The sequence below is a fragment of the Pelophylax lessonae genome (assembly GCF_965119305.1).
Source record: "Pelophylax lessonae genome assembly, chromosome: 13".
In the NCBI taxonomy this organism is placed as follows: Eukaryota; Metazoa; Chordata; class Amphibia; order Anura; family Ranidae; genus Pelophylax; species Pelophylax lessonae.
The window spans coordinates 177,689,410-177,715,783 of record NC_138780.1 but is presented as its reverse complement, the minus strand read 5'-3'; the positions used below and the strand labels follow the sequence as shown (position 1 = coordinate 177,715,783).

General features: G+C 44.4%; 1 protein-coding gene across 2 annotated transcripts in view; it reads left to right on the top strand.

Annotated features, from left to right (window-relative positions):
• Positions 1–26,374, top strand: part of WDR20 (WD repeat domain 20) — a 95,611-nt gene that overhangs the window by 62,784 nt on the left and 6,453 nt on the right. Inside the window, exon 3 of one of the 2 annotated variants that reach the window (XM_082242667.1) lies at positions 3,910–5,187. The exons of the other annotated variant lie outside the window; for it this stretch is intronic. Coding sequence (XP_082098793.1) covers positions 3,910–5,187 — 1,278 coding nt within the window. The remainder of the gene's footprint in view (positions 1–3,909; positions 5,188–26,374) is intronic. 2 annotated transcript variants of the gene reach the window in all.

Here is a 26,374-nt window from a genome sequence, read left to right as displayed (position 1 = left end):
TTCTCGCTTCTATCAACATCAAGGACGCCTACCTTCACATTTTCAATATGTGGCGGTCACAGGTCTTCACAAAGTGTTGGCCCCGGTGCTAGCATTGTTGCGTCAGCGGGGGATTGCAGTACTGGGGTACCTGGATGATCTTCTATGAGCCGAGTCTCCGACTGCTCTGATGGACACCTGGGAGATTACTCTAGGATTCGGCCTCAGCCAAAGTGTTGCTTCCTCTGGAAAAATGTCAGAAATTGCAGGAGGCATTTCAGCTTCTGTTGTCCAGCAGACAGTCATCCCTTCTACCTTCGATGCAGGTCCGTTTGCACAGTTCCACACGAGATCTCTGCAAAAAGATTCTGTTGAAATGGGACAGGAATCCAGTCTCTAGAGGTGGCTTTGTTGTCCGGCACTTCAGCAGGGAAATCCTTCTCCCCCTGTACTGGGCAGTTATCTCCACGGATGCCAGCCTGTCCGGGTGGGGAGGCGTCCTCGGCACAGCTTGTGCTCAGGGGGTCTAGACTCGGGCAGAGTCCGAACTGCCGATCAATGTACTGGAACTGTGAGCGATCAGACTTTGGATCATTGGACAATTCATCTTCAGGGTTGTCCGGTACGAATTCAATCGGACAATGCCACGGCCGTGGCCTATGTCAATCACCATGGGGGCACAAGAAGTGTCCTGGTGGATCGGGAAGTAGCTGGCATTCTAAGGTGGGCAGACTGATCGTTCCAGCCCTCACTGCTGTACACATTCCATGGAAGGTACAGAGGTTTGTGGCATGGTCTTGGGATCCTCTGGTCGACACCGCAGAAGCATTAGTGGCTCCTTGGCATCGGTATCGTCTGATTTATGCCTTTCCCCCCTCTTAAATTTCTGCCAGGATTCCTGTGAACGGCTTAGCTGTTGAAATCAAGGTGCTGAAGAATAGAGGTTTTTCTGAATCGGTGATTCCTACGCTGTTCGATTAGAAAATCTACCTCCTTTTCCTGTTAAGGCACACTCTACTTGGGCACTTAGTCCTTCCTGGGCCTTCTGTCATCAGGCATCAGTGATGCAGGTTTGCAAGGCAGCCATCTGGTCATCTCTGCACACCTTTACAAAATTTTGTAAAGTGGATGTGTTGGCATCTGCGGATGCTTCTTTTGGCCGCAAGGTTTTTCAGGCTGCTGTTTAGAGGCTTGGTCCTCTTTGAGGGTGTATGGTTTTTCAGGTGAGCTCCAGTTTAATGGTAAATCTCTGTTACCGGATTGGCTATGGTTAATCTTGGGGAGTTTTTTTCTGATGTTTTTTCCACCCCCTCATGCTTAACACTGCTTTCGAACGTCTCAATGGTTAAGAAGAATCCGGAGCTGTGTCCGTCAATGAACGAAATGCAAAATGGGATTTTTGAATTACCGTAAAATCCATTTCTCTGATGTTCATTGACGGACACAGCACCCACCCATTCTGCCAGAATGCTGCTACTAGGAAGGAAGGCGATAGGGAGAGTTGGGCAAATGCCCTTTGTGCAAGGTGCTAAACACAGGAAATGTTACTGGCTGGATCATCTGGTGAAAATAAAGGTAAAAAAGCCAGGAAGTTTAAAAAAACTAATGGGGCCACCACATCTAAGGGCTGGTAAGCGGCAACATATTTTGCTTTTTGTTTTTGGATTCAGGTAAGCTTTAAAGGTTAAGTGTAAAGCTCCCAGTGTAATGTACCTCCTAAGCCCCCTTTTACACAAAGGGTCCAATCGGGTCCACCTGTCTATTTTTCAGGTGGACCTGATTGGACCCTCTATTCACCTCTATGGACTGGCAGGTATAAAAGGACTTTTTACATCCCTTTATACTTGTCTGCCTTCAATCTTGTCTGCTAAAATTAAACATTAGGGGAATGTCTAGGCGGATCGGAGGGCAGTCAGGTGTAAACACAGCGGCTGCCTATAGAGTAGAGCGGACTCTGTCCATCTCCGCTCTACATAAACTGAGGGGACGTGGACATGTCATCCACCTCGCTCTGATCAGTGGACAGATTCGTACAGATCACCTTTTTTTTTTTTTTTTTTTTCTCTCTGTCCCCTTGGCTATTTACAAAGCTCCTAGCAATTCTTCGCCCAGAATGCAGCACATGACGGAGGGGCAGATGAATGAGAGGATCTCCCTTGTTCATTCAGAGTCTGTTGCACGCTCAGTGAATAACACCAGGAATTTTGTGAACGGCTGAGGAGACGGGTAGGGGAGGGCGAGCTGCTTGAATCCATCACGACCACTTGTGTCGTGGCCCTTGCTTCTTCATTGCTGTGACATGTCAGTGCCTTCTACATACATATTAAACAACATTTCTGATCTACAGTTTATTGTCCCTCCTGTGTGACATCCCCTGGAGGATTGGAATGATTATGCGTTCCTGTGAACGTCTCATGACATGCATCAAGTTCGCTGCTCCAGTTCAGTGCTCCCCTGCCAGTTAAAACCTAGACTTTTACTGGCTGCATTCGTTGAATGTGGGTGACGGATACCCTTGATCTTGCGTATTCTGAAATTATTTAGCCGGGCACAAATTCATCATTAATCCGTGGCTCATCTGCATTCAGAAGATGTTTTACTTGGTTGCATTCACAGGGTGTTCATCGGATGTTGGCAGTCACTTTGCATTTGAAAATGTAGGTATTTGCATGTACAGGTGCAGCCGGAGCCTCAGTACAAATACCGGAACTTGTTTTGAGAGAAGGCTCACCTTGTATCGGGAGCATTTTAGGAAGGCATTACAGCAGGCCTGCAAAAATAGAGGCTGATCATACCTACTTAAGAAATGTGGCTGGTTCTGTCATGTGGGTGAATCCCGGCTCCATTGTTACAATCTTGCCCAAACCTGGACCTGTGTTTTGCCGAAAACTCAAACTCGCCAAGATCTCCAACCATGTCACTTCCGGTGACTGTACAGCAGCAATAATTGGAGATTTCAACACTCCGATACACAATGAAATAAGTAGACCTTGTTAGTCCGCCCGCTACTAACCAAAAATATGGCTGTGACAACTTTTTTACTACTTACCTGGTATTCTGTCAAAACACTGTACTTGTGTACCAGAGTGTATAGGCTGCCGTTTTCTGTAAAAACAGCAACTTGTCAATCTTTGCTGTACAGTCACCGGAATTGACATTGTTTGAGATTTTGGCGAGTTGGGAGTTTTTGGCAGAACACCAGCTCTGTGACATCAGTGGACTTCAGCCTGCTGTCTGCTAAAAATGGGTCGCAGGAGTGCATAACGAACTGCACTCCTGTGATCTACAGAAGTACAGCCAAATGAGTTTTGGGGGATCCCATAAATACTTACTCTGGGCCAAGCTGGACCAAATTAACTATGTAAAAATTGCTATACCTCTTCAGCTTTTAAGAAGCTTACTTTGATAGAAAAGAAGTGGTTTTAAAGTGTACCTGTGGTGAAAGAATAGAAAATAGACATTCCTTTTTAATGCATATCAGGTCTGCTTTTTGAAGAGCCCTCAAATTAACTTTCTAATGTTCAAACTGGCCTTTTCTTATAGATTTCTGGCTGTAGACCATTTACCACTTCACTGTTAATAAGGCTTCTCATAGCAGTGATGGGGTCAGTAGTGAGGTGGGATGGGGTGGACTTTGTGTAAGCCTTTATTTTTGAGTACATGGGGTTAAGATCAGGGGAGTTGGGGTAAGGGATTAGACCAGCTGTAAATAATCGCACCATTCAGTTCTACACAGAGGGGGACCTGATCCACTGGTAACACACTAACTTTGGAATCTCTAATACAATTTAGTGGTTGAAAATGAGATTGTGATTAGTTGAGCTTTTCTTCCTTTGCTCCATTTTTCATAATGGCTTCAGTGTTTTCTGAAATGTATGCTGCAATATAAAATTAATGTACTTTTTGTTCTTTTCCTCTTGTCATTAACAGAGGCTAATAGACAAGTCCAGAGTAACCTGTGTAAAATGGGTCCCAGGCTCGGAAAGTCTTTTTCTTGTAGCTCATTCCAGTGGGAACATGTACTTGTATAACGTGGAGCACACGTGCGGTACTACAGCACCCCATTACCAGCTACTGAAACAAGGAGAAAGCTTTGCTGTTCATACATGCAAGAGCAAATCCACGCGGAACCCTCTACTGAAATGGACTGTGGGAGAGGGAGCCCTAAATGAATTTGCATTTTCCCCAGATGGGAAGTTCTTAGCTTGCGTAAGTCAAGATGGTTTCCTAAGGGTGTTCAACTTTGATTCCGTAGAGTTGCATGGTACTATGAAAAGCTACTTTGGTGGACTCCTTTGTGTGTGTTGGAGCCCTGATGGGAAGTACATTGTAACGGGTGGAGAGGATGACCTGGTCACTGTTTGGTCTTTTGTGGACTGTCGAGTAATAGCCAGAGGCCAGGGTCACAAGTCTTGGGTTAGCGTTGTGGCATTTGACCCCAATACCACTAGTGTAGAAGAGACTGATCCTATGGAGTTTAGCGGAAGTGATGAAGATTTCCAGGAACTGATCAGCTTCGGTAGAGACAGGGCCAATAGTACACAATCAAGGTTGTCTAAACGGAACTCTACAGACAGTCGTCCAGTTAGTGTGACCTACAGATTTGGCTCAGTAGGCCAAGACACGCAGCTCTGTTTATGGGACCTTACGGAAGACATTCTTTTCCCTCATCAGCCTTTGTCAAGAACGAGGACACATACCAACGTCATGAATGCCACCAGTCCACCGGCAGGAAGTGGGGCCCCCAATCCAGGTAGCAACGGCAACAGCATCACCACGCCGGGCAACACCGTACCTCCCCCTCTTCCAAGGTCCAACAGCCTTCCCCACTCCGCTGTGTCCAACACTGGCAGCAAAAGCAGTGTGGACAGCGCCATCGCTTCCGGCGTCAGCAAGTTTGCCACCCTGTCCATCCACGACCGCAAGGACAGGCACCACGATAAAGACCACAAGAGGAACCACAGTATGGGACATATATCTAGCAAGAGTAGTGACAAACTCAACTTGGTTACAAAAAATAAAACAGACCCTGCTAAAACATTGGGGACCCCTCTTTGCCCCAGGATGGAAGACGTACCTTTGTTAGAGCCTCTTATCTGTAAAAAAATAGCACACGAAAGACTAACGGTGCTCATTTTTCTTGAAGACTGTATAGTCACTGCTTGTCAGGAAGGATTTATTTGCACATGGGCCAGGCCTGGTAAAGTGGTAAGTTTTAATCCTTAATGCTGCGCCAAGATTAGATTCTGGGCCTATGAGGAGGGTCTGTAGCTTTTGAAATCTCTTGCTCATCGATCAGCTTGGTGCATGTTATGAATTTTTTTTTTTTTTTTAAATCTTTGAAAGTGATTGGTTCTCAACTGAGAGTCTGGATTTTGCTTTGTTTTTAGGGCTGCTTTTGCCTCCAGGTAATGATTAGCCAGTTAGAGCAGGAGCCTAAGATTTGTAATGGGAAATATTGGCTTTGGTAGGAGGAATAAGGGAGGTTAAAAGGAAAACATTTAGGAGGAAATTAATTAAGAGACCATGTAGACCAGACTCCCACCTGAGAATTGAGACCAACTGTTTTCTACTGAAGAAAAAGGGTCTGAACTGCCATTTTTTGGGGGGTGGGTTGGGGGTGGATAGGTTATACTAAACGTCAGAACTTGCATCAAACTGATGAACAAAATAGTTCAGAAGCAGCAGGTCTCTTTAAGGCTGATCTGTCGGCTACACTCAATAAAATAGTTTTGTCAGTGGAGCTACTATAATCCCAGTCTCTTCCCTAAAAGCTAGTGGGATCACAACTCTGTACTGGTTGCTTTTTATTGCTTGTAGTTGACAGGACCTCGAACATTCTTTAAAAAAATGCTGACATTTCTTTCCATTTAAGTAGAAAGTTGTTTTTTGTTCTTTTTTTCCAAGACATATTTTGGTTACTGCATGTCATACCGTTTTGAATCATTTGAAATTTTTCCACTGCAATCCGTATGTTTGACAAATTCTACGTGTTATATCAAAACCTTTTGTGCCAACCAAAGAAAAAAAAAAAAGTTGACAGAGCCTGTACCTTGTAATACATGCAAAAAGGATTTATTCCCTGTCCACGACGCTGAGGCGGAACTCGGTCACTCGGAAGTTTATTTTGTAAGAATTAGCGAGTCTGGAACTTGACAGGGTATGGTGATTGTAGCCTGGCAAACCATTAATTTGGAGGCACTTTGTTAATGTATCAATGAAGAAGTGTATATTGAGTCACTCTAGAAGCAAACTAAAACTTGGACACAAGTTTATCCTATTAAGTTAATAAGATCTGTATTTCTGTAAATAAATCGGTTACCTTGATTTCTTTAGTATGCTTAATGTGTAACTCCTTTCTTGCCTATCACTTCCAATATTTCATTATTTTTTATTTTTTTTCATTGAATTTATTTTAAACTGAATAAGTAGATGGCAACATTTTTTTTCTATAAGGAAACACACAAATCACTGCTTGAAATGCAAGCAACAACGTTAAAACTAAATGCTGTGAAAAATGTACAAACCTAAAGCCCCGTACACACGTAGCGATTATCGGCCGAACAATCGGCCGTCTTTTGTCCGGTGCTGTCCTGTCAGTTGAAAAGTGCTAAAGACTGCACACGAATTTTGTCGGCCAACAGCAGCCGACTGCAGAAGTGATGTCATGTGATGGTTAACTTTCCGTGTGTTTTTTCTTCTCTGAGCATGCCCAGTCTTGCTCATCTGCTGTTTGTCGGCCGAATTCTGTACTGACTGAGGAACAATCGGCCGTTCTGGTGTTGGCCAACAAAAATTTTTAAGCCTGCATACCAGATTCTGTTCGGCCGAAAAGTCGCAGTCGGTTGTCGGAAGCATAATACTAACAAGCCGACAATCGGCCGATCGGACGTTGGCCAAATATTTACGGCCAACAATCGCTGTGTGTGTACGGGCCTTGACAGTGACAGGGTAGGAGATAGCACCAGGTGCTCATTTCTGAAGGACGTGTAAAGGATCTAGGTTGCGAGGCCTCAGACATGGGCTGCCACCCTTTGGCTTCTGGACTGCATGGTAGCTATGGGGCAGCAGTTTTATCTGCAATGTAGGGCATAATTTTGAGGTCCACTGCCTCAGAACTAAGATACAGTCCAGGAGTCCAGAGAATGGCTGCGTCTATATGGGGCAACACAAGAGTTTTGTATTGTGACAGATTCTCTTTGGTATTTTAGGGACTGAACAAATATTTATGGGATTTTTTTTCTGGGGTGGCAATGTATGCCTGCACACTTGTTCTTCGAAGCGCTCACATTAGATTTCTGTAGTGAGGCATGGGGTGAGACTTATCTGAGTGATGTAGGCAACCTATCACATTGAGCAGAACTGTAGCCAAATGAGAACCTCCTGTTCCCCTGCCGTCCCCATGCTCTTAAAGCCATAAAAAGTTGCAGATGCCCCAAAAACTTAAAGGGAATTAAAGTCTGCAAGACTTTCTTCCCTCCCAACGATGCAGCGTTTGTGAGCTCCCTCATCTGTGCTGGTGTCTTCATGATTTTGTTTTCTGAATATGGCATCTTCAAGCACATTTACTGGCCAGACTGTGATGATGTAACTTTCGCACATGCGCACGGGAGATAAATCCTGGCAGCAAGGCATGCCGCAAATGTACACAGAGCTGCATGTGGACAGCTTGGGCCAGCCATAGATGGAGCGATTTTTTTTTTTTTTTTCTTTTTTTTTCTTTTTTTTTTGAAGGAAAGAAAATTGCACGCTTCCCCCATCATTGCAGTCAGTGTTGATGGGGGGGAATCCCTCCCATGGAGCCATGGTTTTATCCTGGCGAGGGAAGCTGTCTCCCCTCCACCGGAACAAAGTGATTATTGCTAGATGCTATACCAACCTCTGGCAATAATCACATGTAAAACCCGACAGGCTGGTTGTACCCAAGTTGATCAATGTGGGTACATTCAGCCTGCCCATACATGGTTTAAATCTGGGCCATTTCCTGCTGAACCAGCCAAGATTCGAAGTCTATGGCCGGCTTTAGTGTAGGAAAGGAGGAGCTAGCAGGCTGAAGAGGTGCTTTAATTGCAGAAGTGACAAAGTGGATCTTATTGGATCTATTAAGTGCTCAGAGGACACCGTAATTAAAATCCTGGTGTCTGTGCAGTTCTTGTGTTCACGACACCAGCAAGTAAAGCAGCAGACTTCTTTTCACGTTGTCGGATATAGGCGCTGTTCATAAGCAAGTTGTTTACAGAGCTCGGTAGCTGCAGATACGCATTAAACTTTATATATAACTTTTTCTAGAAGTTACTTGTCCCTTTTAGTTCAGAAATTCAATAATAAAGGGGGCGAGCCTTAAGGCAAGTGGCTTATGCTGTGCTAGAAACCTATAGTGCTTTTGTGAATCATTTCACAGGCACCCCCTGTATTCTGGTATTAATGGTGCAGTACAAGACACAGGATCTCTAGTCCTTACCATGGGTTATAGGCAGCTACACTCATTAGCTTGAACACTGGCATGAAAAGCTGCAGGGACAGCACCTCTAGAAACCTCCCGCTGCCATCTAGTTTCTGTTACTTGCTAATGTTAGGTGATGGAGAGTGAACTTCCCGCTTTTTTACAGGCAAACCTGGGGCACACTTTCATCAGAAGCCATGGAACTCCTTATCTAGGAGCAATTCACAATGATGGGAGGCCCCCACTTCTCCAATTGACAAGGATTTGGTTGTGCACATTGTAGACCCTGGCGTCATCTTCCACCACCTGATCACAGGAGTCTCAGATTTTTGGGTCCAGAGAGTGGTTTCCAGGTGCTAAAAACTGGAGTTTTGAGCTCTGCCTCTTGCCTGCTTCATGCTCTCAAATGTTTTTGTCCTCTTTTGTAAAGACAGATGGATCTACACGTGGGTTAGTAGCTTCTTGCACTGGGTGGGTCATTGCCCCTGTACTCCACATCGTTTCAAGGGTTATACCTAAACCTTTTCAACGGCCCCCACGAAAGATTGAGGCATTCACCGCATTCTGAATCGCAAGCCCCTCAACATGCTTCTAAGGGTGCAGAAGTTCAACATTGAATTTGCCAGGTGTCATTTCCTCCCTTTTGCTGGGGGATCTGTTGTCCTCTGTGGACATCAGGAATGCTTACCTACACATGCCTATATTCCCACCTCATCAATGCTATCTGTAGTTTGCAGGAGTTTGCACCACTACTAGTTGTTGGCTGTTCATATTGCCCTGGGTATTCACCATGGTAATGGTCCTGGTTTTTCTTTGAGCTTAAGGTATCCACTTGGACTACATCCTGTTAAAGGACCAGTCCACACAGGCCCTGTCTGCCAATGTCCAGCTAATGGTGCAGACTCTGCAGAGCTTTAGATGGATCCTCAATTTCTAGAAGTCATTGTTGAGAAAGTGTCTGGACATGGTGCTGTCCATGATCCTGCTGCCTCAGGACAAACTCCTGTCCCATCAGTGTTTTGGAACTGCAGCAGGTTGATTGTCCCTCATATGCTGGACATCTCAGCTGCAAGGTCACTCCAGAATTGAGTCAGTGCCATGGCAGTTGTCCACATCAACCACCTGGAAGGCAACAGAAGTTGTCGCTCAAAGGGGAGCAGATCTGATTCTGTCTTGGGCAGAACTTGCACGTTCCTGCCCGATCTCCCATTTGCATCTCAGGAGTAGAAACTTGGCATGCAGATTTGCTTAGATGTCAGCGCCTGGATTCCTGGGAAGGGTCACTCCACCCTTAGGTGTCCCAAGCTTTGCCACAGTTGGGGATGGGGTGGGCGGCATCAGTTCCATCGAAACTGCGCCTCCTCCCCCCCCCCCCCCCCCCCCGCTCTTTCCTTGTCTGCTCTGCAGGATCGGGATGTATGGGCATTCTGTGATCCTCATTGCGCTGTGCTAGCCCAGGAGATCATTGTATTTGAGCAAACGCTTGAGTATGTGTCTCCCCCCCCCAACCATGGTCTTAATGGCTTGGCTTTAATGGCCTGGTTGTTGAAGCCTTGGTCCTGCGACATAGGAGCTCATAGATTGTCATCCCTATGGTCATGAAGGCTAGGCAGTCAACGCCTCCCAAAATTTACCACCACACCTGGATGGTCTACTACTTTTAGTGCAACTGTAGGAAATTCTATCCAGGAGGAACCTAGGATGTACTCTGGGATGAATCCTGTTTATTTTCATTTTGGTTTGGATCAGTTTCTGGTGTTTTATACCATCAAGGGTTGAACCTCTGCCCTGGTTCTGTTTGAGACTGTTGGCCTCTCATTCCTTAGTTGAAGCCTTTGTTCAGGGTTTGGTGCTTATCACCCCCCTCCCCTACAATTCTTGTTGGCACTGTGGGACCTCAACCTGGTTCGCGAGGCCACCCTTTGAATTTCTTGGGATATTCTGTTTTACAATTCCCCCCCCCCCCCCTTCTTTTTTTTCGTTTTTTTTTTTTTTTTTTACGGCAGCATTTCTGATTGCGGTCACCTTTTTGTGAGGAGGGTTTTGGAGTTTATTCCTGTAGGGAGCCTTTCCTGGTGTTTAAACAAGAATGTTTGTTTTAATGCCCAGGGCCTCCCTACTCCCCCAAGACAATTTCCTCCTTCCACCCTAGCAGGACGTTGTTTTCTTCCCTATTCCTTTCTCTCAAACATCCCAAGGATTTTTCTCTCCACTATCTGGATGTAGTACATGCTATGAGAGTTTTTCTCTCAGTTCCAGCTTCTTTTGGTCAATTGGGTTCCATAGGGGACTTCTGCCTCTCGCTTGACCATTGTTTGCTATATTTAGACTCATTCGAGCCCGTGGGTTAAAACTGGGGTCTCCAAACTTTCTAAGCAGAGGGTCAGTTTACTGTCCTTCAGACTTTAGAGGGGGACTGGACTGTGGCCAGTGGGAATAGAGACTCGTGTCAGTGAGAGCAAACAATGCCTCAGTCTTAGTCAGTAGGATGAGGAATAGTACCTCGTTGGTATCAGTGAGAGGAATGGTGCTCCATCAATGGTATCTGTGGGCGTAATAGTGCTCCATTATCAGTGGAAGGGATAGTGTCCCATCTTTGGTGTCAGTGGGAGGATTAGTGTTTCATCATTGGTGTCAGTGGAAGGAAGGGTGCCCCATTGTTGGTGATGGGAGGAATCGTGTTCCATCATTGGTGTCAGTGGAAGGAATGGTGCTCCAAGGCGCTGATAAAGCCAAGACCAGGGCCAACGTTTGGAGACCACTGGTTTTTATAAAATTTGGCATGTTGGGGTGCAGCATTGGGTATCTTTCTAAGATTTGCAAGACCATCTGGTCTTCTGTTCACACATTTAAATCTTTACCAGGTGGATGTTGTAGGCCTTCTCAATTGCTATTTAATGGTGTAAATTGCTACTTCTCTCTAATCTCCGGGCGAGCCCTTTCTTGCTCTGTTATGTGGGCCTGTTGGTGGCTTTTGCTGTGTTGCCCATCCCTCAGTTGGACTGCTTTGGCACGCCCAATGGTTTTGACTAGAGATCCTGTGTCCTGTATTCTGCCCTAAGAAGAGATTAGGGTAAATCAAAGTGTTTTTTTTTATTTTTTTTGTTTTAATAATTTAATGAAGGGTATAAACCGGTATAGTTGTCTACTAGGATGCAGAAAATGCTACTGTGATCCCATGGCTGCCAGTCATGAAATGCCTCCCCATAAGGTCACACAATCTTTGCTAAAGAGTAGGATCAGTATAGAGATTTGCTGATTCCCCCATCCCTCGCCCTCTTTGGCAGTGATTGTGTGATTGGCCCCAAAGCAGAAGTTTCTGTACTGATTGAGAGGGGTAGGCACAGAAGCGAGGAGTCCTTGGTTGTAGTCACGTGTTACATTCAAACGTATTTACTGCTGAGAAGTATCAACTAACATGAACACTGTTTTCTTCCAACGGAAAATTCACTGTGCTCTTGAGGCTATGATGCTACCTTGTCCTTGGGAGCAGCGATCACAGTGCTGCAGCAGTCCTGGTGTTGTCAAGAAAAAGCCAATGAGCCTCCAAATCGGGATTTATTTTCTGAACTTCCATATTGTGGGCGAAGAATACTATTCAGGCTTGGTAGCCTACCAGGTCTGGAACCTCAAGAATGTGAGTTATGGCAAACTTGGCAAGCCTAGACAGACTTGGCCATTTCGTGGTCCAACACAAAACATTTCTCACAAACCATCTGATTTTTTTTTTTTTTTTTTTGAGCAACAATATTTCAATATCAAAAAGATACCTGGTGGTAAATTTTCTGTATTTCAGTTTCTGTAGTCCCTAGCTTCAAATACTTGGCTGCCAAATCGCCACCTTTAGATCCAGTGATGGGAGTGATAAAGCATAGCCAGCTGGCAATTCTAATGTGTGATCTGTCTATAGAGCTTGCCTTCATTTCTCAGAGGATTGGGCATTTGGACGGCACCTCACAAGAATTTATTTTTTTTTTTTTGTGGTGCCAGCTTGACAAACCCTTCTATATGGTGCATAACTTTTGTTTTTTAGGTGCAAAGCTAGGTTTATTACTAATCAATAACCTACGTAAATAATCCATCTCAGTTTTGACTCTTTATGTATTATTCCTAAACTTTGGTTGCTTTACAAAGACAAAAGAAACAAAAACCCCAAAAATACACAGTAGAAAACAAAATGGAAAAAAACAATTACGTGAAGGCTTGTCCAAAGACATTTTTGATTTGAATGCATTCAGAGGAGATGACTGACCAGAGGTTTGGGGAATAGCAGGAGACGGCTCTGTCTCCCATAGAGTGTAGGTGAGTAGGGGGACATAGAGAAGACCAGAATTAGGTGAGTAGGACATAGAGAAGACCAGAATTAGGTGAGTAGGGGGGACATAGAGAAGACCAGAATTTGGTGAGTAGGGGGGACATAGAGAAGACCAGAATTTGGTGAGTAGGGGGGACATAGAGAAGACCAGAATTTGGTGAGTAGGGGGGACATAGAGAAGACCAGAATTAGGTGAGTAGGGGGACATAGAGAAGACCAGAATTTGAGGAGCGGAGTAGAAGAGCCCTATAGATGAACAAGAGGATCTTAGTCTGTGAAACCTAAACAGGTAGCCAGTGCAAGGACTTCAGGATTGAGGTAATCGCTTCTACCGGACATAGCGAGGATTCTGGCTGGGGATTTTTGTACATATTAACCACTTCTGGACCGGAAGGTTTTACCCCCTTAATGACTAAGCCATTTTTTGTGATTCGCTACTGCGTTATTTTAACAATTTTGCGGTCGTGTGACGCTGTACCCAAACAAATTGATGTCCTATTTTTCCCCACATATAGAGCTTTCTTTTGGTGGTATTTGATCACCTCAATTCTGGAAAAAAACAATATTTTTCAAATTCCGCTATAGAACATTCCCAATAAAAAAAATATATAAAAATTTTTTCATAATTTTAGGCCAATTTGTATTCTGCTACATATTTTTGGTAAAAAATCCCAGTAAGCGTATTTTGATTGGTTTGAGCAAAAGTGATCACGTCACCTAGGTGAAAGAGTTGTATCCGATTTTTATTAATTTTTTTGGAACTGCGGCCGATAGATCGGACCCCTAACTGACATTTTTGGGAGGACCAGTGATATCTCGACAGTAATCGGTGCTAAAAATATGCACGGTTACTGTAGTGACACTGGCAGGGAGGGGGTTAACTCAGGGGCGATCAAAAGGTTAAGTATATGACTAGGGGGTGTTTTCTAACTGTGGGCTTGTGGAATCAACAGAGACCTGTGATCCTAAATAGGAGGATCACAGGCGCTCTGTGCTGATTCCTGAAGGAACAATGGTCTGCTGTGTTTACAACAGACCGCTGTTCTCTCTCCACAGGGAGTGATCGTGGGTGCCTGGTGGCAATCGCGGCTGCTGGCCCCATGAATCGGCTTCTCTGCTGGCTAATGGGGGCACAGGCGCCCCCAGGATCACTCCCGTAGATCGCCGTACAGGTATGGTGATTCGCGCAGCTGAGCCAGCCTGCCACAGTATACAGGCATACCCCGCTTTAAGCACACTCACTTTAAGTACGCTCACGAGTAAGGACACAGCTTGTTCAGCTTGGCATGACACTACTCCCAGTTTTTAACATTGGCGTCTATAGGAAATCTTGGTCAGCTTGACATGGCACTGCTCCCAAACCATAAGTGACAGGGATACCAAACTTGGGGAGCATCGAGAGGGGACACAGGACTACAACATATCCGGTTTGTGGCCAGCTTGCCTAGATAATCTACCATGTCATAGTCCTGGATCCCCTTAACATGCTCCCCAAGCTTGGTGTCCTTGTCACATGGTTTGGGAGCAGTGCCATGTCAAGCTGACCAAGATTTCCTATGGAGCTAGTGTATTTACATGCATTGAGAAATTAAAAAAGGTATTGCTTCACTTTAAGTACATTTTCGTTTTACATACATGCTCTGGTCCCATTGTGTACTTAAAAGTGGGGTATGCCTGTATATGCAGCGGGCGGTCGGCAAGCGGTTACACCAGGTATTTGTGCGATTCAGCATAAAGCAGTCATAGGAGGGTATAAGAATCCATACATAGAGAAAATATATATTTTTTTTTCTATATATGTATTCTTACTCTCCTAAGGAAATTTTTTACACATTGTAGTCGATTTTAATAGTGGATTTAGGTAAACCAGCGAGTAGAGCATTGCAGCAGTCAAGTCGGGAAAACACAAATGTATGAATCTGATTTTCAGCTACAGTGTGTGATGGCATAGGACGCAGCTGAGCAATGTTTCTCAAGTGGAAAAATATATTCAGACAACATTTTTTACTTGTGGGTCAAAGGTTAAACTAGCATCAAATATCACCAAATCTACTGTGTAAGGCCATACATGGTTCGAATCGGCTGAGATTCAAAACGTTAATGGGCAGGCTGAATGCACCAAGTTGATCGCTCAACTTGGTTACAGCCAGCATTCCGGGTTTTTACCTATGGTTATCGCTAGTAGCTGCTATAGCTGCTAGCAATAACCACTGTCTCTTCCCGCCAGGAGCAGACATTGGCCCGGCAGGGGGAATTCCTGCATAAACACTGTTGATGGGGGAATCAATACATTTTTGCTCAGTGTATGGGTGGCTTTAGACTGGAGCTCAAGTACAGTGCCATTGATAGGCTATCAGGACTGGCCTTACATAAATAATGGGGGGTGTCTAGAAGTATGACTTCAGTCTTGTCACAGTTTAATTGAAGGAAACCATGGGCCATTTAAGTTTTTATATCACAAATACAGTTGGATAGGAGAGAAGCAGCCAAAGTAGAATCCAGTTTAGTGCGAATGTATATCTGAGTGTCATCACCAACTGGAAATCTGTAAATGCTAAAAAGTAAAGGACCCGAGAGAATAACTGAACCAACTGGACCAACTTCACATTTGAATCCATAGAATGTTCATGGACTAGTAAAGTGGTTGTAAACCTCAGGCATGAAATCTGAACAAAGCCTATCCTTCTATAGTGTGTACTTCTCTCAATCCAGAGCACTAACTGTCATTTCTGGCTGCTGCTTCGTTCCTCTGTTATCAGCTTGAATCAATTCTGACATTTTTTACTGACACCCAGAGAACAAAGGTGACAGGGGAGGTAGCTTTAGCTGATTGACAGCCTCAGCACTGTGAACAGCTATAGAGGAGAGAACACTGCAGATAAACAGGTACAGCTTGTATAGGAGGTTTTAGTTTAATCGGTGTATCACCTGAGGATAGTCACTTCACTGGGCATATGTGAGGATTTACAACCACTTTAGTGGTGTGTTGGTAGACTTTCTGACTGGGATGATCTTTTAGTATTTGTTCCACATAGAACACCATTCATGTCTCTGTGCTCTGAGCTTTCATTCTGCTGTGTTGACCAGTCGTACAACACGCACAAGTAACATTGGAACAGTTAAGTCTGCAGGGCTGTACCTACCAACTTGTGTTGGCAGAAGCTACTGGAAGAAAGCCGGGCGCACATCGGGAGGACATCTAAACCCTATGTAGACAATGTCCTTGGTGGGACTCCAACCCAGGACTGCTCCAGAGACTGATAAACCATTTTGAGCTCCTGGCTTATGGTGCATAAAGCTCTGACCCAGCATGGCCAATCAGGTTTGTCGTTTAGTAAAAAGTCAATTTTTGATTGGTTACAATGGATGACTGCACACTGCACGCACTGGCTTATTGGATAAGCTGGGTTGTTTAATGATTTACTGGTGAGTGGAATTCAGAAATACTCTATAAATGCACTTTGTTTTTTTTCCCCCTTTTTGTTCTAATGATTTGATGCTCAGTTGGCATTTTACTGAATGTACATGTCACTAATTTGCTAAAAAAAAAAAAACTAAAATTTCAAATGTTTCTCAGCCATGAGTATGCAGTACCAAAATTGGCACCTGTTTTAGGGTACAGGGGATGAAAGTTGTAACAGGTAAGTGTCTTGCTTTAAACCCTTATTTTTAAAAGGAGCTCCAGATTTAGCCAAAAATGTATATATATTTGCATGACCATGCTGTAAATATGTGAGCAATATATTGTAGTTTATTTTGTATCTGCTGCGTTTTGCCTAAAGCTTTATGGGGAGCCGAGAGTTCCCCCAAGCAACTCCAGTTGCCAGAATTATGAGCTTTGCTTCATTTTTTTAACCCGATGGATTTGATTTAAATCTCTAGTAAAAAGGCTTGATTTACAGTGCCTTGCGAAAGTATTAGGTCCCCTTGAATTTTTCGACCTTTTGCCACATTTCAGGCTTCAAACATAAAGATATAAAACTGTAATTTTTTGTGAAGAATCAACAAGTGGGACACAATTATGAAGTGGAATGAAATGTATTAGATATTTCAAACTTTTTTAACAACTAAAAAACTGAAAAATTGGGCGTGCAAAATTATTCAGCCCCCTTAAGTTAATACTTTGTAACGCCACCTTTTGCTGCGATTACAGCTGTAAGTCGCTTGGGGTATGTCTCAGTTTTGCACATCGAGAGACTGAAAATTTTGCCCATTCCTCCTTGCAAAAAAGCTTGAGCTCAGTGAGGTTGGATGGAGAGCGTTTGTGAACAGCAGTTTTCACTTTTTTCCACAGATTCTCGATTGGATTCAGGTCTGGACTTTGACTTGGCCATTCTAACACCTGGACATGTTTATTTGTGAACCATTCCATTGTAGATTTTGCTTTATGTTTTGGATCATTGTCTTGTTGGAAGACAAATCTCCATCCCAGTCTCAGGTCTTTTGCAGACTCCATCAGGTTTTCTTCCAGAATGGTCCTGTATTTGGCTCCATCCATCTTCCCATCAATTTTAACCATCTTCCCTGTCCCTGCTGAAGAAAAGCAGGCCCAAACCATGATGCTGCCACCACCATGTTTGACAGTGGGGATGGTGTGTTCAGGGTGATGAGCTGTGTTGCTTTTACGTCAAACATAACCTTTTGCATTGTTGCCAAAAAGTTTGATTTTGGTTTCATCTGACCAGAGCACCTTCTTCCACATGTTTGGTGTCTCCCAGGTGGCTTGTGGCAAACTTTAAACAACACTTTTTATGGATATCTTTAAGAAATGGCTTTCTTCTTGCCACTCTTCCATAAAGGCCAGATTTGTGCAGTATAGGACTGATTGTTGTCCTATGGACAGAGTCTCCCACCTCAGCTGTAGATCTCTGCAGTTCATCCAGAGTGATCATGGGCCTCTTGGCTGCATCTCTGATCAGTCTTCTCCTTGTATGAGCTGAAAGTTTAGAGGGATGGTCAGGTCTTCGTAGATTTGCAGTGGTCTGATACTCCCATTTCAATATTATCGCTTGCACAGTGCTCCTTGGGATGTTTAAAGCTTGGGAAATCTTTTTGTATCCAAATCTGGCTTTAAACTTCTCCACAACAGTATCTCAGACCTGCCTGGTGTGTTCCTTGTTCTTCATGATGCTCTCTGCGCTTTAAACGGACCTCTGAGACGATCACAGTGCAGGTGCATTTATACGGAGACTTGATTACACACAGGTGGATTCTATTTATCATCATTAGTCATTTAGGTCAACAATGGATCATTCAGAGATCCTCACTGAACTTCTGAAGAGAATTTGCTGCACTGAAAGTAAAGGGGCTGGATAATTTTGCACGCCCAATTTTTCAGTTTTTTATTTGTTAAAGTTTGAAATATCCAATTTATTTCGTTCCACTTTGATTGTGTCCCACTTGTTGATTCTTCACAAAACATTTGTTTTATATCTTTTTATGTTTTAAGCATGAAATGTGGCAAAAGGTCGCAAAGTTCAAGGGGGCCGAATACTTTTGCAAGGCACTGTAAATCATAATTTTTAGGAAGCAATTGATCCGCTGTTGGCTCCCCGACCGACTGCTGGTGATGGGGTAGTGACACAAGATGAGGGACATGGCGGCAACAGGTGAGTGGATGCCCGCTAACAGGAGCTGCCATGATGGGTCTCAAATGACCGGTGCGCTTTAAATGGAAGGACTCCTCCTTGCTGGTAATTAGAATCTTTAAGGCTCTGTTCACATCTAGGTGTTTTGGACGATTTTTCTGCTCTAAGCCTCAGCTCTAAAAACGCCCAACACCCAATCTAATTAATTTCAATAGCTCCTGGTCACATCTGAGTGTTCTGTCCTCTTGCGCAAAATGCCAGTTGCTCAAAAAAGTACATGAGCTTTTTTTGGCAGATTACAGGCGCGTTTTATTTTTTTTTTCATCGGTCAATTGACAACCTAAAAACGCCTGCAGAAAACGCCTGTTAAAATAGCAACGCCTAGATGTGAACGTAGCCTAATATTTGCAAACAAAATGAAGGTTTCCTATTTAGAAGAATAACCGGCTGGGTTAGTAAAACAGCGATATCCGAACAGATTCAATCATACAGTTTGTAGTGTACATAGATTTGCAAAACAATGAGAGGAATTTTTGTCTCATGGTTACTGTGAAATTGTGCATCAATGCAGTGCATGTTATCTCAGCTGGCAGAGCTTGGATTCATTGAATGAGTTTACCAAAAATGTAAATATTGCAGAATATACAGCCTCATGCTACATAACTAAGTTCAATTCATTTCATGCTGAATAAAATAAATTATGAATGTATCTTAAACAGAAAACTATCTTTTAGATAGATTTTACACCAATAGCATTTTATTTCAATTTTGATAAAAACAAAGAATCTGATTTAAAATTTTCTTTCGTTCATTGACGGACACAGCTCCTGATCTTCATAACCATTGGGTTATACTGCCCCCTACAGGAGTAGGACACTAGGCAGAAAGTCTGGCTACGCTCATGGGCAGGTCCAGGGGGTATACTCCCTCTCTCTGCTATAGGTACTGTGAGATCTACAATCAACTGCCCGACTGGGGGACGGGCTGGATAATCTAGATGACGTGGTCACCCCATTCTGGCCAGCGAGTGCACGCAGACCTCAGTGCTGCTATAGGTCGGCTGCGACATAGCCCCACCAGCTGGGGGGGCTGGCCTGCGAGTTAAAAACCTCATAAGGTTGCATACAATCTGGTCTCGGCCCGTGTCGCAGCGTTCCTCCTGGCCGACAGCCAACCATTTCGATGGCGAGGGGTTCTGTCTGGAGCGGTGGCCGTCTGGTTTCTGGCATGGTGAGTTGCTGCCGCACCTTTCTCCCCCTGGAGGGCTTTGATGTGGACATGGGCTCCTCCTTGGGATGGTCGGATCCCCGGCTTCCCCTCCTTCCCATAAGGCACCCCCTTCATCTGTCCATCTACCCTACCCCCCCTTTCCACTTATGCTGGGGCTGTTTTGGTGGTCTGGTCCACCTCCTGGGGTGGGGGCAGGGCCCTATTCTGGCTATATAAGGGGGGGTTGTGCGCCGCTGGCAACCGGGCGATCGGCTGTTACCGGGGGGGGGGGGGGGGGTGCCTAGCTTTTAGGTAATACTCCATGTGAGGTTTGTCTGCGTCGGTGATTGCAATGCTGTTAAAAAGCTAGGCAATCCTCTTCTAGGAAGATCTACCATTGTACGTGGAAGATGTACGTTGCATGGTGTGAGTCTCTTGGTGTTCATCCTCGCTCCTTCTCCATGGCTCGGATCTTGACCTTTCTTCAACGGGGCCTTGAGGTACTATCAAGTGTCAGGTGTCGGCCTTAGCGGTCTTATTTCAACAGCCCTTGGCCTAACACTCCCTGGTGCCAGTGTTAATTTTGGCAGCAAATTTCAATTTACTTTTAGTCTTAGTCTTAGGACTAAAATGGCATTTTAGTTTTAGTCCCATTTTAGTCTTCTGCAAGTGTTTTTTTAGTTTTAGTCGACTAAAACTCCAGTACATTTTAGTCGACAAACTCCAGCACTTTTTAGTGGACTTAAAACTCCAGCACTTTTTAGTCATCTAAATGGTCATTGTCAGGTCTCAGGTTTAAGGGTGGTCTCTGGTCTGACTCTGAACTGAAGTTGAACAGGATGGGCCGGATGGGCCTCAGCGGCCTGTATGCACGCACACAGTCCTGGATGGATGGTGGAATCGAATGCCAGTGGTGACTGGTGAGTGGTCTGAGGGGACTCAGGGAGGCAGTAATAGCGGGCCTGGCTGTTAACTCACAGTGGGTGCTCTGCTCTGGATGTGGTGGTGGCCGGGTGCCAGTGCCGTGTGATGAGTCAGGCCTGGCGTGTCTGGCTGTAGTGCTGCAGCGCTCTGGTGAGGTCAGGTGACTGGTCTCGAGTCGACTCTCTACTCCTTACGTCGGACGCCACGGGGCACGCCACGCCAGACGCCACACAGGCGGAGCTCCGTGAAAACTGGAAGTTGGTAAACGTCCCTGCCTCACATTCTCGTTTAGTTTTCGTTCGTTAACGAAAACGGATTTGATTTTCGTCATAGTTGTGGTCATTTGACGAAAATGTGCTATACTTTGCGTCTCGTTTTCGTCAGTTGAAAAATGCCGGTTATGAAAACTTTTTCGTTAACACTGTTGTAAACTCCATTGGCTGTAATGTCATTGCACATATTACCTGAATATATTACCAACATTAAATATTAGGGAAAAATATAAGAAAAGCCTTTTCCTTAATTGTTTAGTTTTCAGCAGCTTAGTAGATGCTCCTTACTTATGCGGTGGTGCAATACATGTTTAAACTTTAATGTGCTATTATTACAGGCTCTGGATGGAATTGTGTTGCCGATATAGAAATGGCCAGCAGAGGAGTTTTAACTTTGATGTCAATTTTTTATTTAGTTTTAGTTATAGTCTTATGACTAAAATGCCATTTTAGTTTTAGTTGTATTTTAGTCATCTGAATTATTTTTAGTTTTAGTCGACTAAAATTGTTAATTTAGTCGACAAACGTTTTAGTTGACGAAATTAACACTGCCTGGTGCGTACTTTTCTTCAGGGATATAGGCACTTGGCCCCTCCAGTGTGGTCTGCGTTACCACCTTGGGACCTCCAATTTGGTGCTCAGTCCTCCAGAAGCCTCCTTTTGCGAATCTTCAGAAGATTCCCCTGCTTATGCTATACTCTGCACGCAGGGTATCGGAATTCGTGTTATCCTGTCATTCACCTTGGTGGTTCAGAGATGAGGTGGTTCTTCATCCCTGTCAGTCGTTCCTTCCAAAGGTTGTCCCTGCTTTCCATTTGAATGAAGACATTGTGTTGCCTTCCCTGTGTCCCAGGCCAAAACATCAGAAGGAAATTGTTTTGCGTGCCTTGGATGTGGTCCGGGCAATTAGGGTGTACCTGTGTGAGAGCTACGAAGTCTTTTAGGAAGTCAGATTCACTATTTGTGCTCATGGATGGGCCTCGGAAAGGGTTTTCCTCTTCCTCTGCGACCATTTCCAGGTGGATCAGACAGACGCAGTATACTCGGGCACTCAGTGCCTCCTGGGCCTTTCGTCATCAGGCGTCTGTTACGTAGGTTTGCAAAGCAGCCACCTGGTCGTCGGTGCAAACTTTCACATAGTTCTATAAAGTGGATGTGTTGGCATCTGGCTGCTTCTTTCGGCCGCAAGGTATTGCAAGCTGCTGTTTAGAGGACCTGATCCTCTTTGAGAATGTTTTTGTTTTGTTTTTTTTGTGAACCCCAGTAGTTTTGGTTGAGCTCCTGTTTACCTGGTTGGCTATAGTTAGCCTTGGGAATTTCTTTTTTGCTGTTCCCACCCCTCATGTTTAACACTGCTTTGGGACGTCCCAATGGTTATGAAGATCAGGAGCTGTGTCCGTCAATGAACGAAAGTGAAAATGGGATTTTTGACTTACCGTAAAATCCATTTGATGTTTATTGACGGACACAGCACCCACCCCTCTGTGGAGTTGTAATTCTTCTGAGACTGCTTGTAACAAAACTAAGTACCTATAGCAAAGAGGGAGTATACCCCCTGGGACTGCCCATAGACGTAGCCTGCCTAGTGTCCTACTCCTGTGGGGGACATAACCCAATGGTTATGAAGATCAGGAGCTGTGTCCGTTAATGAACATCAGAGAAATGGCTTTTACAGTAGGTTAAAAATCCTATTTTTTTTTTTTTATCATCATTGATTTGTATCCACATCGATTTGTAAGATGAAGGAAAGGAGTGGTGTGGGTTTTCTGTATGCACAGCTCCATCTAGTGGCAAATGCTATGAGATTTGCCAGGAAATGAATCCTTGGCTTCTTTTTTTCTTTTTCTTTCTGCCTGCAGTGATGTCCACATAGACATGCAGTGTGGTTAAACTTTTCAGCCTTTTCTCTGTGGTGTCCCCCCCCCCCCCCCCCCCAGTGTAGGCCTGGCACTGAATAGCAGACCGGTTGTGTTGCAGATTAGATGGGCTAATAGCAGGAAGGCTTCCTCCTTGGCAGCGGCTGTGTTGACATCACCAGTTTAATGTACTGGCGGACGCTTCACTTGGCTTGACTCTTTTGAAGAAAAAAAATCTTACTGATCCACTCTTTTCTGAGAAACTATCCTAGGCTTCACTGCTGGTCACAGCGGATGCAGCAGACTCAGTCGTTGTCACAGCAGAAATGGGGGGGGGGGGGTGTAGTCAGAGTTGGAGCCTTGGGGTATGTGTTAATGAGTGTTTTATTTAGTACCATGCAGGTTTATCTTCTCTTAACCACATGAATATTATCATTGTTTTTAGTTTTCCTTTTGCATTTTAACACAGTTGCATGTACATTTCACCCACCTGGATTCCTAATCTAATGAAAAAATTATTATCCTGCCACCTCCAGCTGAATGACAGAACAGTTAAAGAGCAGAAGCGGACTTGTTGAGGTCATCTGTCTGCTCACTTTTCTCTCCCTTCCGATCAGCTTTTTCCTATCAACTTTTTTTTATCCACGTGTGTATGCAGCACACCAGATTTAGGACAGTCTAAGGCAAGCGTCTTCAAACTATGGCCCTCCAGTTGTTCAGGAACTACAATTCCCATCATGCCTAGTCATGGTTGTGAATGTCAGAGTTTTACAATGCCTTATGGGATGTGTAGTTCCGCAACAGCTGGAGGGCCAAAGTTTAAGATCCCTGGTATAAGGGCTTTGCTCACATGTGAGTTTGGAGTGTGATAAAACCCCATGGTCGAGCTGTACTTTTACCACCCCCCAACAGCTGCAGCCTTGGCTATGGAGACAGTGGCAGGAGTGTGTATGAATGCCACAGCAGGAATTATACCCCCTGTTTCTTTTGGTGGGTGTGGTGCCCACTGAATGCAACCCATACAAGTGAATAGGGCCACTCTACAAGCACCCCCCAATGCGGGATTCAAGGGGGCAAGCCAGGTGGTGAGGAGGCAAAGCAGGTCCTGCTTTGCCACCTGTCAAATGCTCTCTTAATGGTCCAAATGCAAAACGCTATTCAAAGAGCACTGCAACTGTGAACAAGCCCTAAGTGCTGCAGTAAAAAGGGAATTAAAGTGTATCTAAGGCCACTTTCACACACTGCGGATGCTGTGAGTGGATCTGCCTGCTCAGCAGCGGATCTCTCCGCTGATCTCCCGCTGAGCAAACGGGATGACCTGTCCATGTCTGCTCCACTGATGTAGAGCAGACATGGACACAGCCGACTGTCATCCGATCCCCATCTGTCTGTTTTTAGCGGACCAGATTGGATGCCAGCGAGTGTTAGACATCCACTGCACTGTAGAGAAAAATAGAGGCTCTGATTGGGTCTGCCTGAAAAGCCGACCCGATCGGTACATCAGTGTGAAAAGGGGCCTAAAGGCAAAACTTTTTTTTTTTTCCCCCTATTTAGAGTAGGGGAGAGTTATAGCTGAATACTAAAGAACAAAGCCGCTCAGGTGATGCAGTGACCTGAAAGATGGTTGCTCGTCTGGTCCACAAAAATCCGAACAACAATTAGCACAAGAAAAGGTTGACCGGACTCTAAATAAAGGCAATTATGTTTTATTGAACGAAGATATCCAGAATAGCAAACCTCATGGACCTACAGGCAGCAAGATGGTGACCTACAGGCAGCAAGATGGTTACCTACCGCGTTTCACAAATAAATGCCCTTAGTCATAACCTATAACCTGCAGATGTGTGAACTGACTATATAGGACCAGGTGGATCTATCAATTTAATTAGATCACAAGAGATGGACAAGATCCAAAGCTGTTGGCCACACCTAGACAATTAACACAAAAAAACACATTTTGTGACACCAAAGAAAAAATAAATGAAGCGATGAATATATCACCCCAAAAGACAACTGATTGAATATTTAAACGCATAGATACTAATATACAGTCAGGTCCATAAATATTGGGACATGACACAATTCTAATTGTTTTGGCTCTATACACCACCACAATGGATTTGAAATGAAACAAACAAGATGTGCTTTAACTGCAGACTTTCAGCTTTAATTTGAGGGAATTGACATCCAAATCAGGTGAAAGGTGTAAATTACAACAGTTTGTATATTTGCCTCCATCTCTGCTGTGGGCATCTGAAGCCCACTTGTATTCATTTCTGGGATTTGGTGCAGCCGGCTACCCAGCATGCACCTTCCAATCTCACGCCTGCGCAGTGTTGCCACCACGCACCGCGCATTGGCGTTCCCACCCAGGTTGCTATAGCAACCCATCAACCAGTGGACATCACATTCTCGTGATCCTCCCGTTGGTGTAATTTCTGGTCAGGAAATGGCTTTCAGGATTAGGCGACTCCCAAGGAGTCCTGGGATACATGACCCTGAAATCACAGGTATCCATGGGAAGCGCCTAATTATGTCATTGCCTAGGTGGCCGGAGCCAGAAGTGCTCCAGAAAATAAATTGGACATTTCAGGAAAACAAAAAGTTACCATTTAAAAGTGAATGGAGGATGGGCATTGGATTTATAGCAAGTGAAAAAAATGAGTGGAAGTCCGCTTTAAAGTTCACGATTTGCTGAATATATACATCACTGTAAACCAGACATGAAAAGTTATGTTTAACCACTTCAGCCCCAGAAGTTTTTACCCCCTTAATGACCAAGCCTTTTTTTGCGATACGGCACTGCGGTGCTTGAAATTGACGCGGTTGTGCGACGCTTTACCCAAATAAAATTGGGTCTTTTTTTTTTTTCTTTTCCCAGAAATAGTTTGCTTTTGGTGGTGTTTGATCACCTCTGCGGTTTTAATTTTTTGCACTATAAACAAAAAAATCGACAATTTTGAAAAAATAAAACAATTTTTTACTTTCTGCTTTAAAAATAATCCAATAAACATATGTAAAAAAAATGTATTTCATCAATTTAGACTAATTTGTATTCTGCTACATATATTTGTTAAAAAAAAAAAAAATCCCAGTAAGCAAATATTGATTGGTTTGCGCAAAAGTTATAGCGTCTACAAGCTAGGCCAGTGATGGCCAACCTTGGCACCCCAGATGTTAATTTCCCATGGGAAATGTAGTTCCAAAACGTCTGGGGTGCCAAGGTTCGCCATCACTGAATTAGGGGATATACCGTGTTTCCCCAAAAATAAGGCCTACCCTAAAAATAAGACCTACTATTTTCGGTGAGGGCTGCAATATAAACCCTACCCCGAAAATAAGCCCTAGTTTAGTGTATGTAAAATCCTAGTATCCACTTAAAATGTCCAGTGTGTGTTTCTGTAACCTCATAGTGTGAAATACCTTTGGTACAGCACTGCACGGCGCTCTGCTGATTCCCTGCTCTGCTCTTCCTGTTTTCTCATAGCTGTCAGTGGGGGATCTCCGTCCTCCCCTCTGCAGTGCCCAGAGCGGGTCACAGAAGCACCAAGCATTTTATTATAATAGTGTGAAAATACCTTCGTTTCAGCGCTTCCGTGACCCCCAGCTGTCAGCGGGGGAGAAGAGAAGAAAGAGCAGCAGGAAATCAGCTGAGCGCCGCTGTACTGAAGGTATTTCACACGATTATAATGCTCTGTGCTTCTGTGACCTGCTCTGAGGGGAGGGGCTGAGATCCCATATTAACAACTATGAGAAGAGCAGAGTGGGCCCCTGCGTGGCCCTTTTGG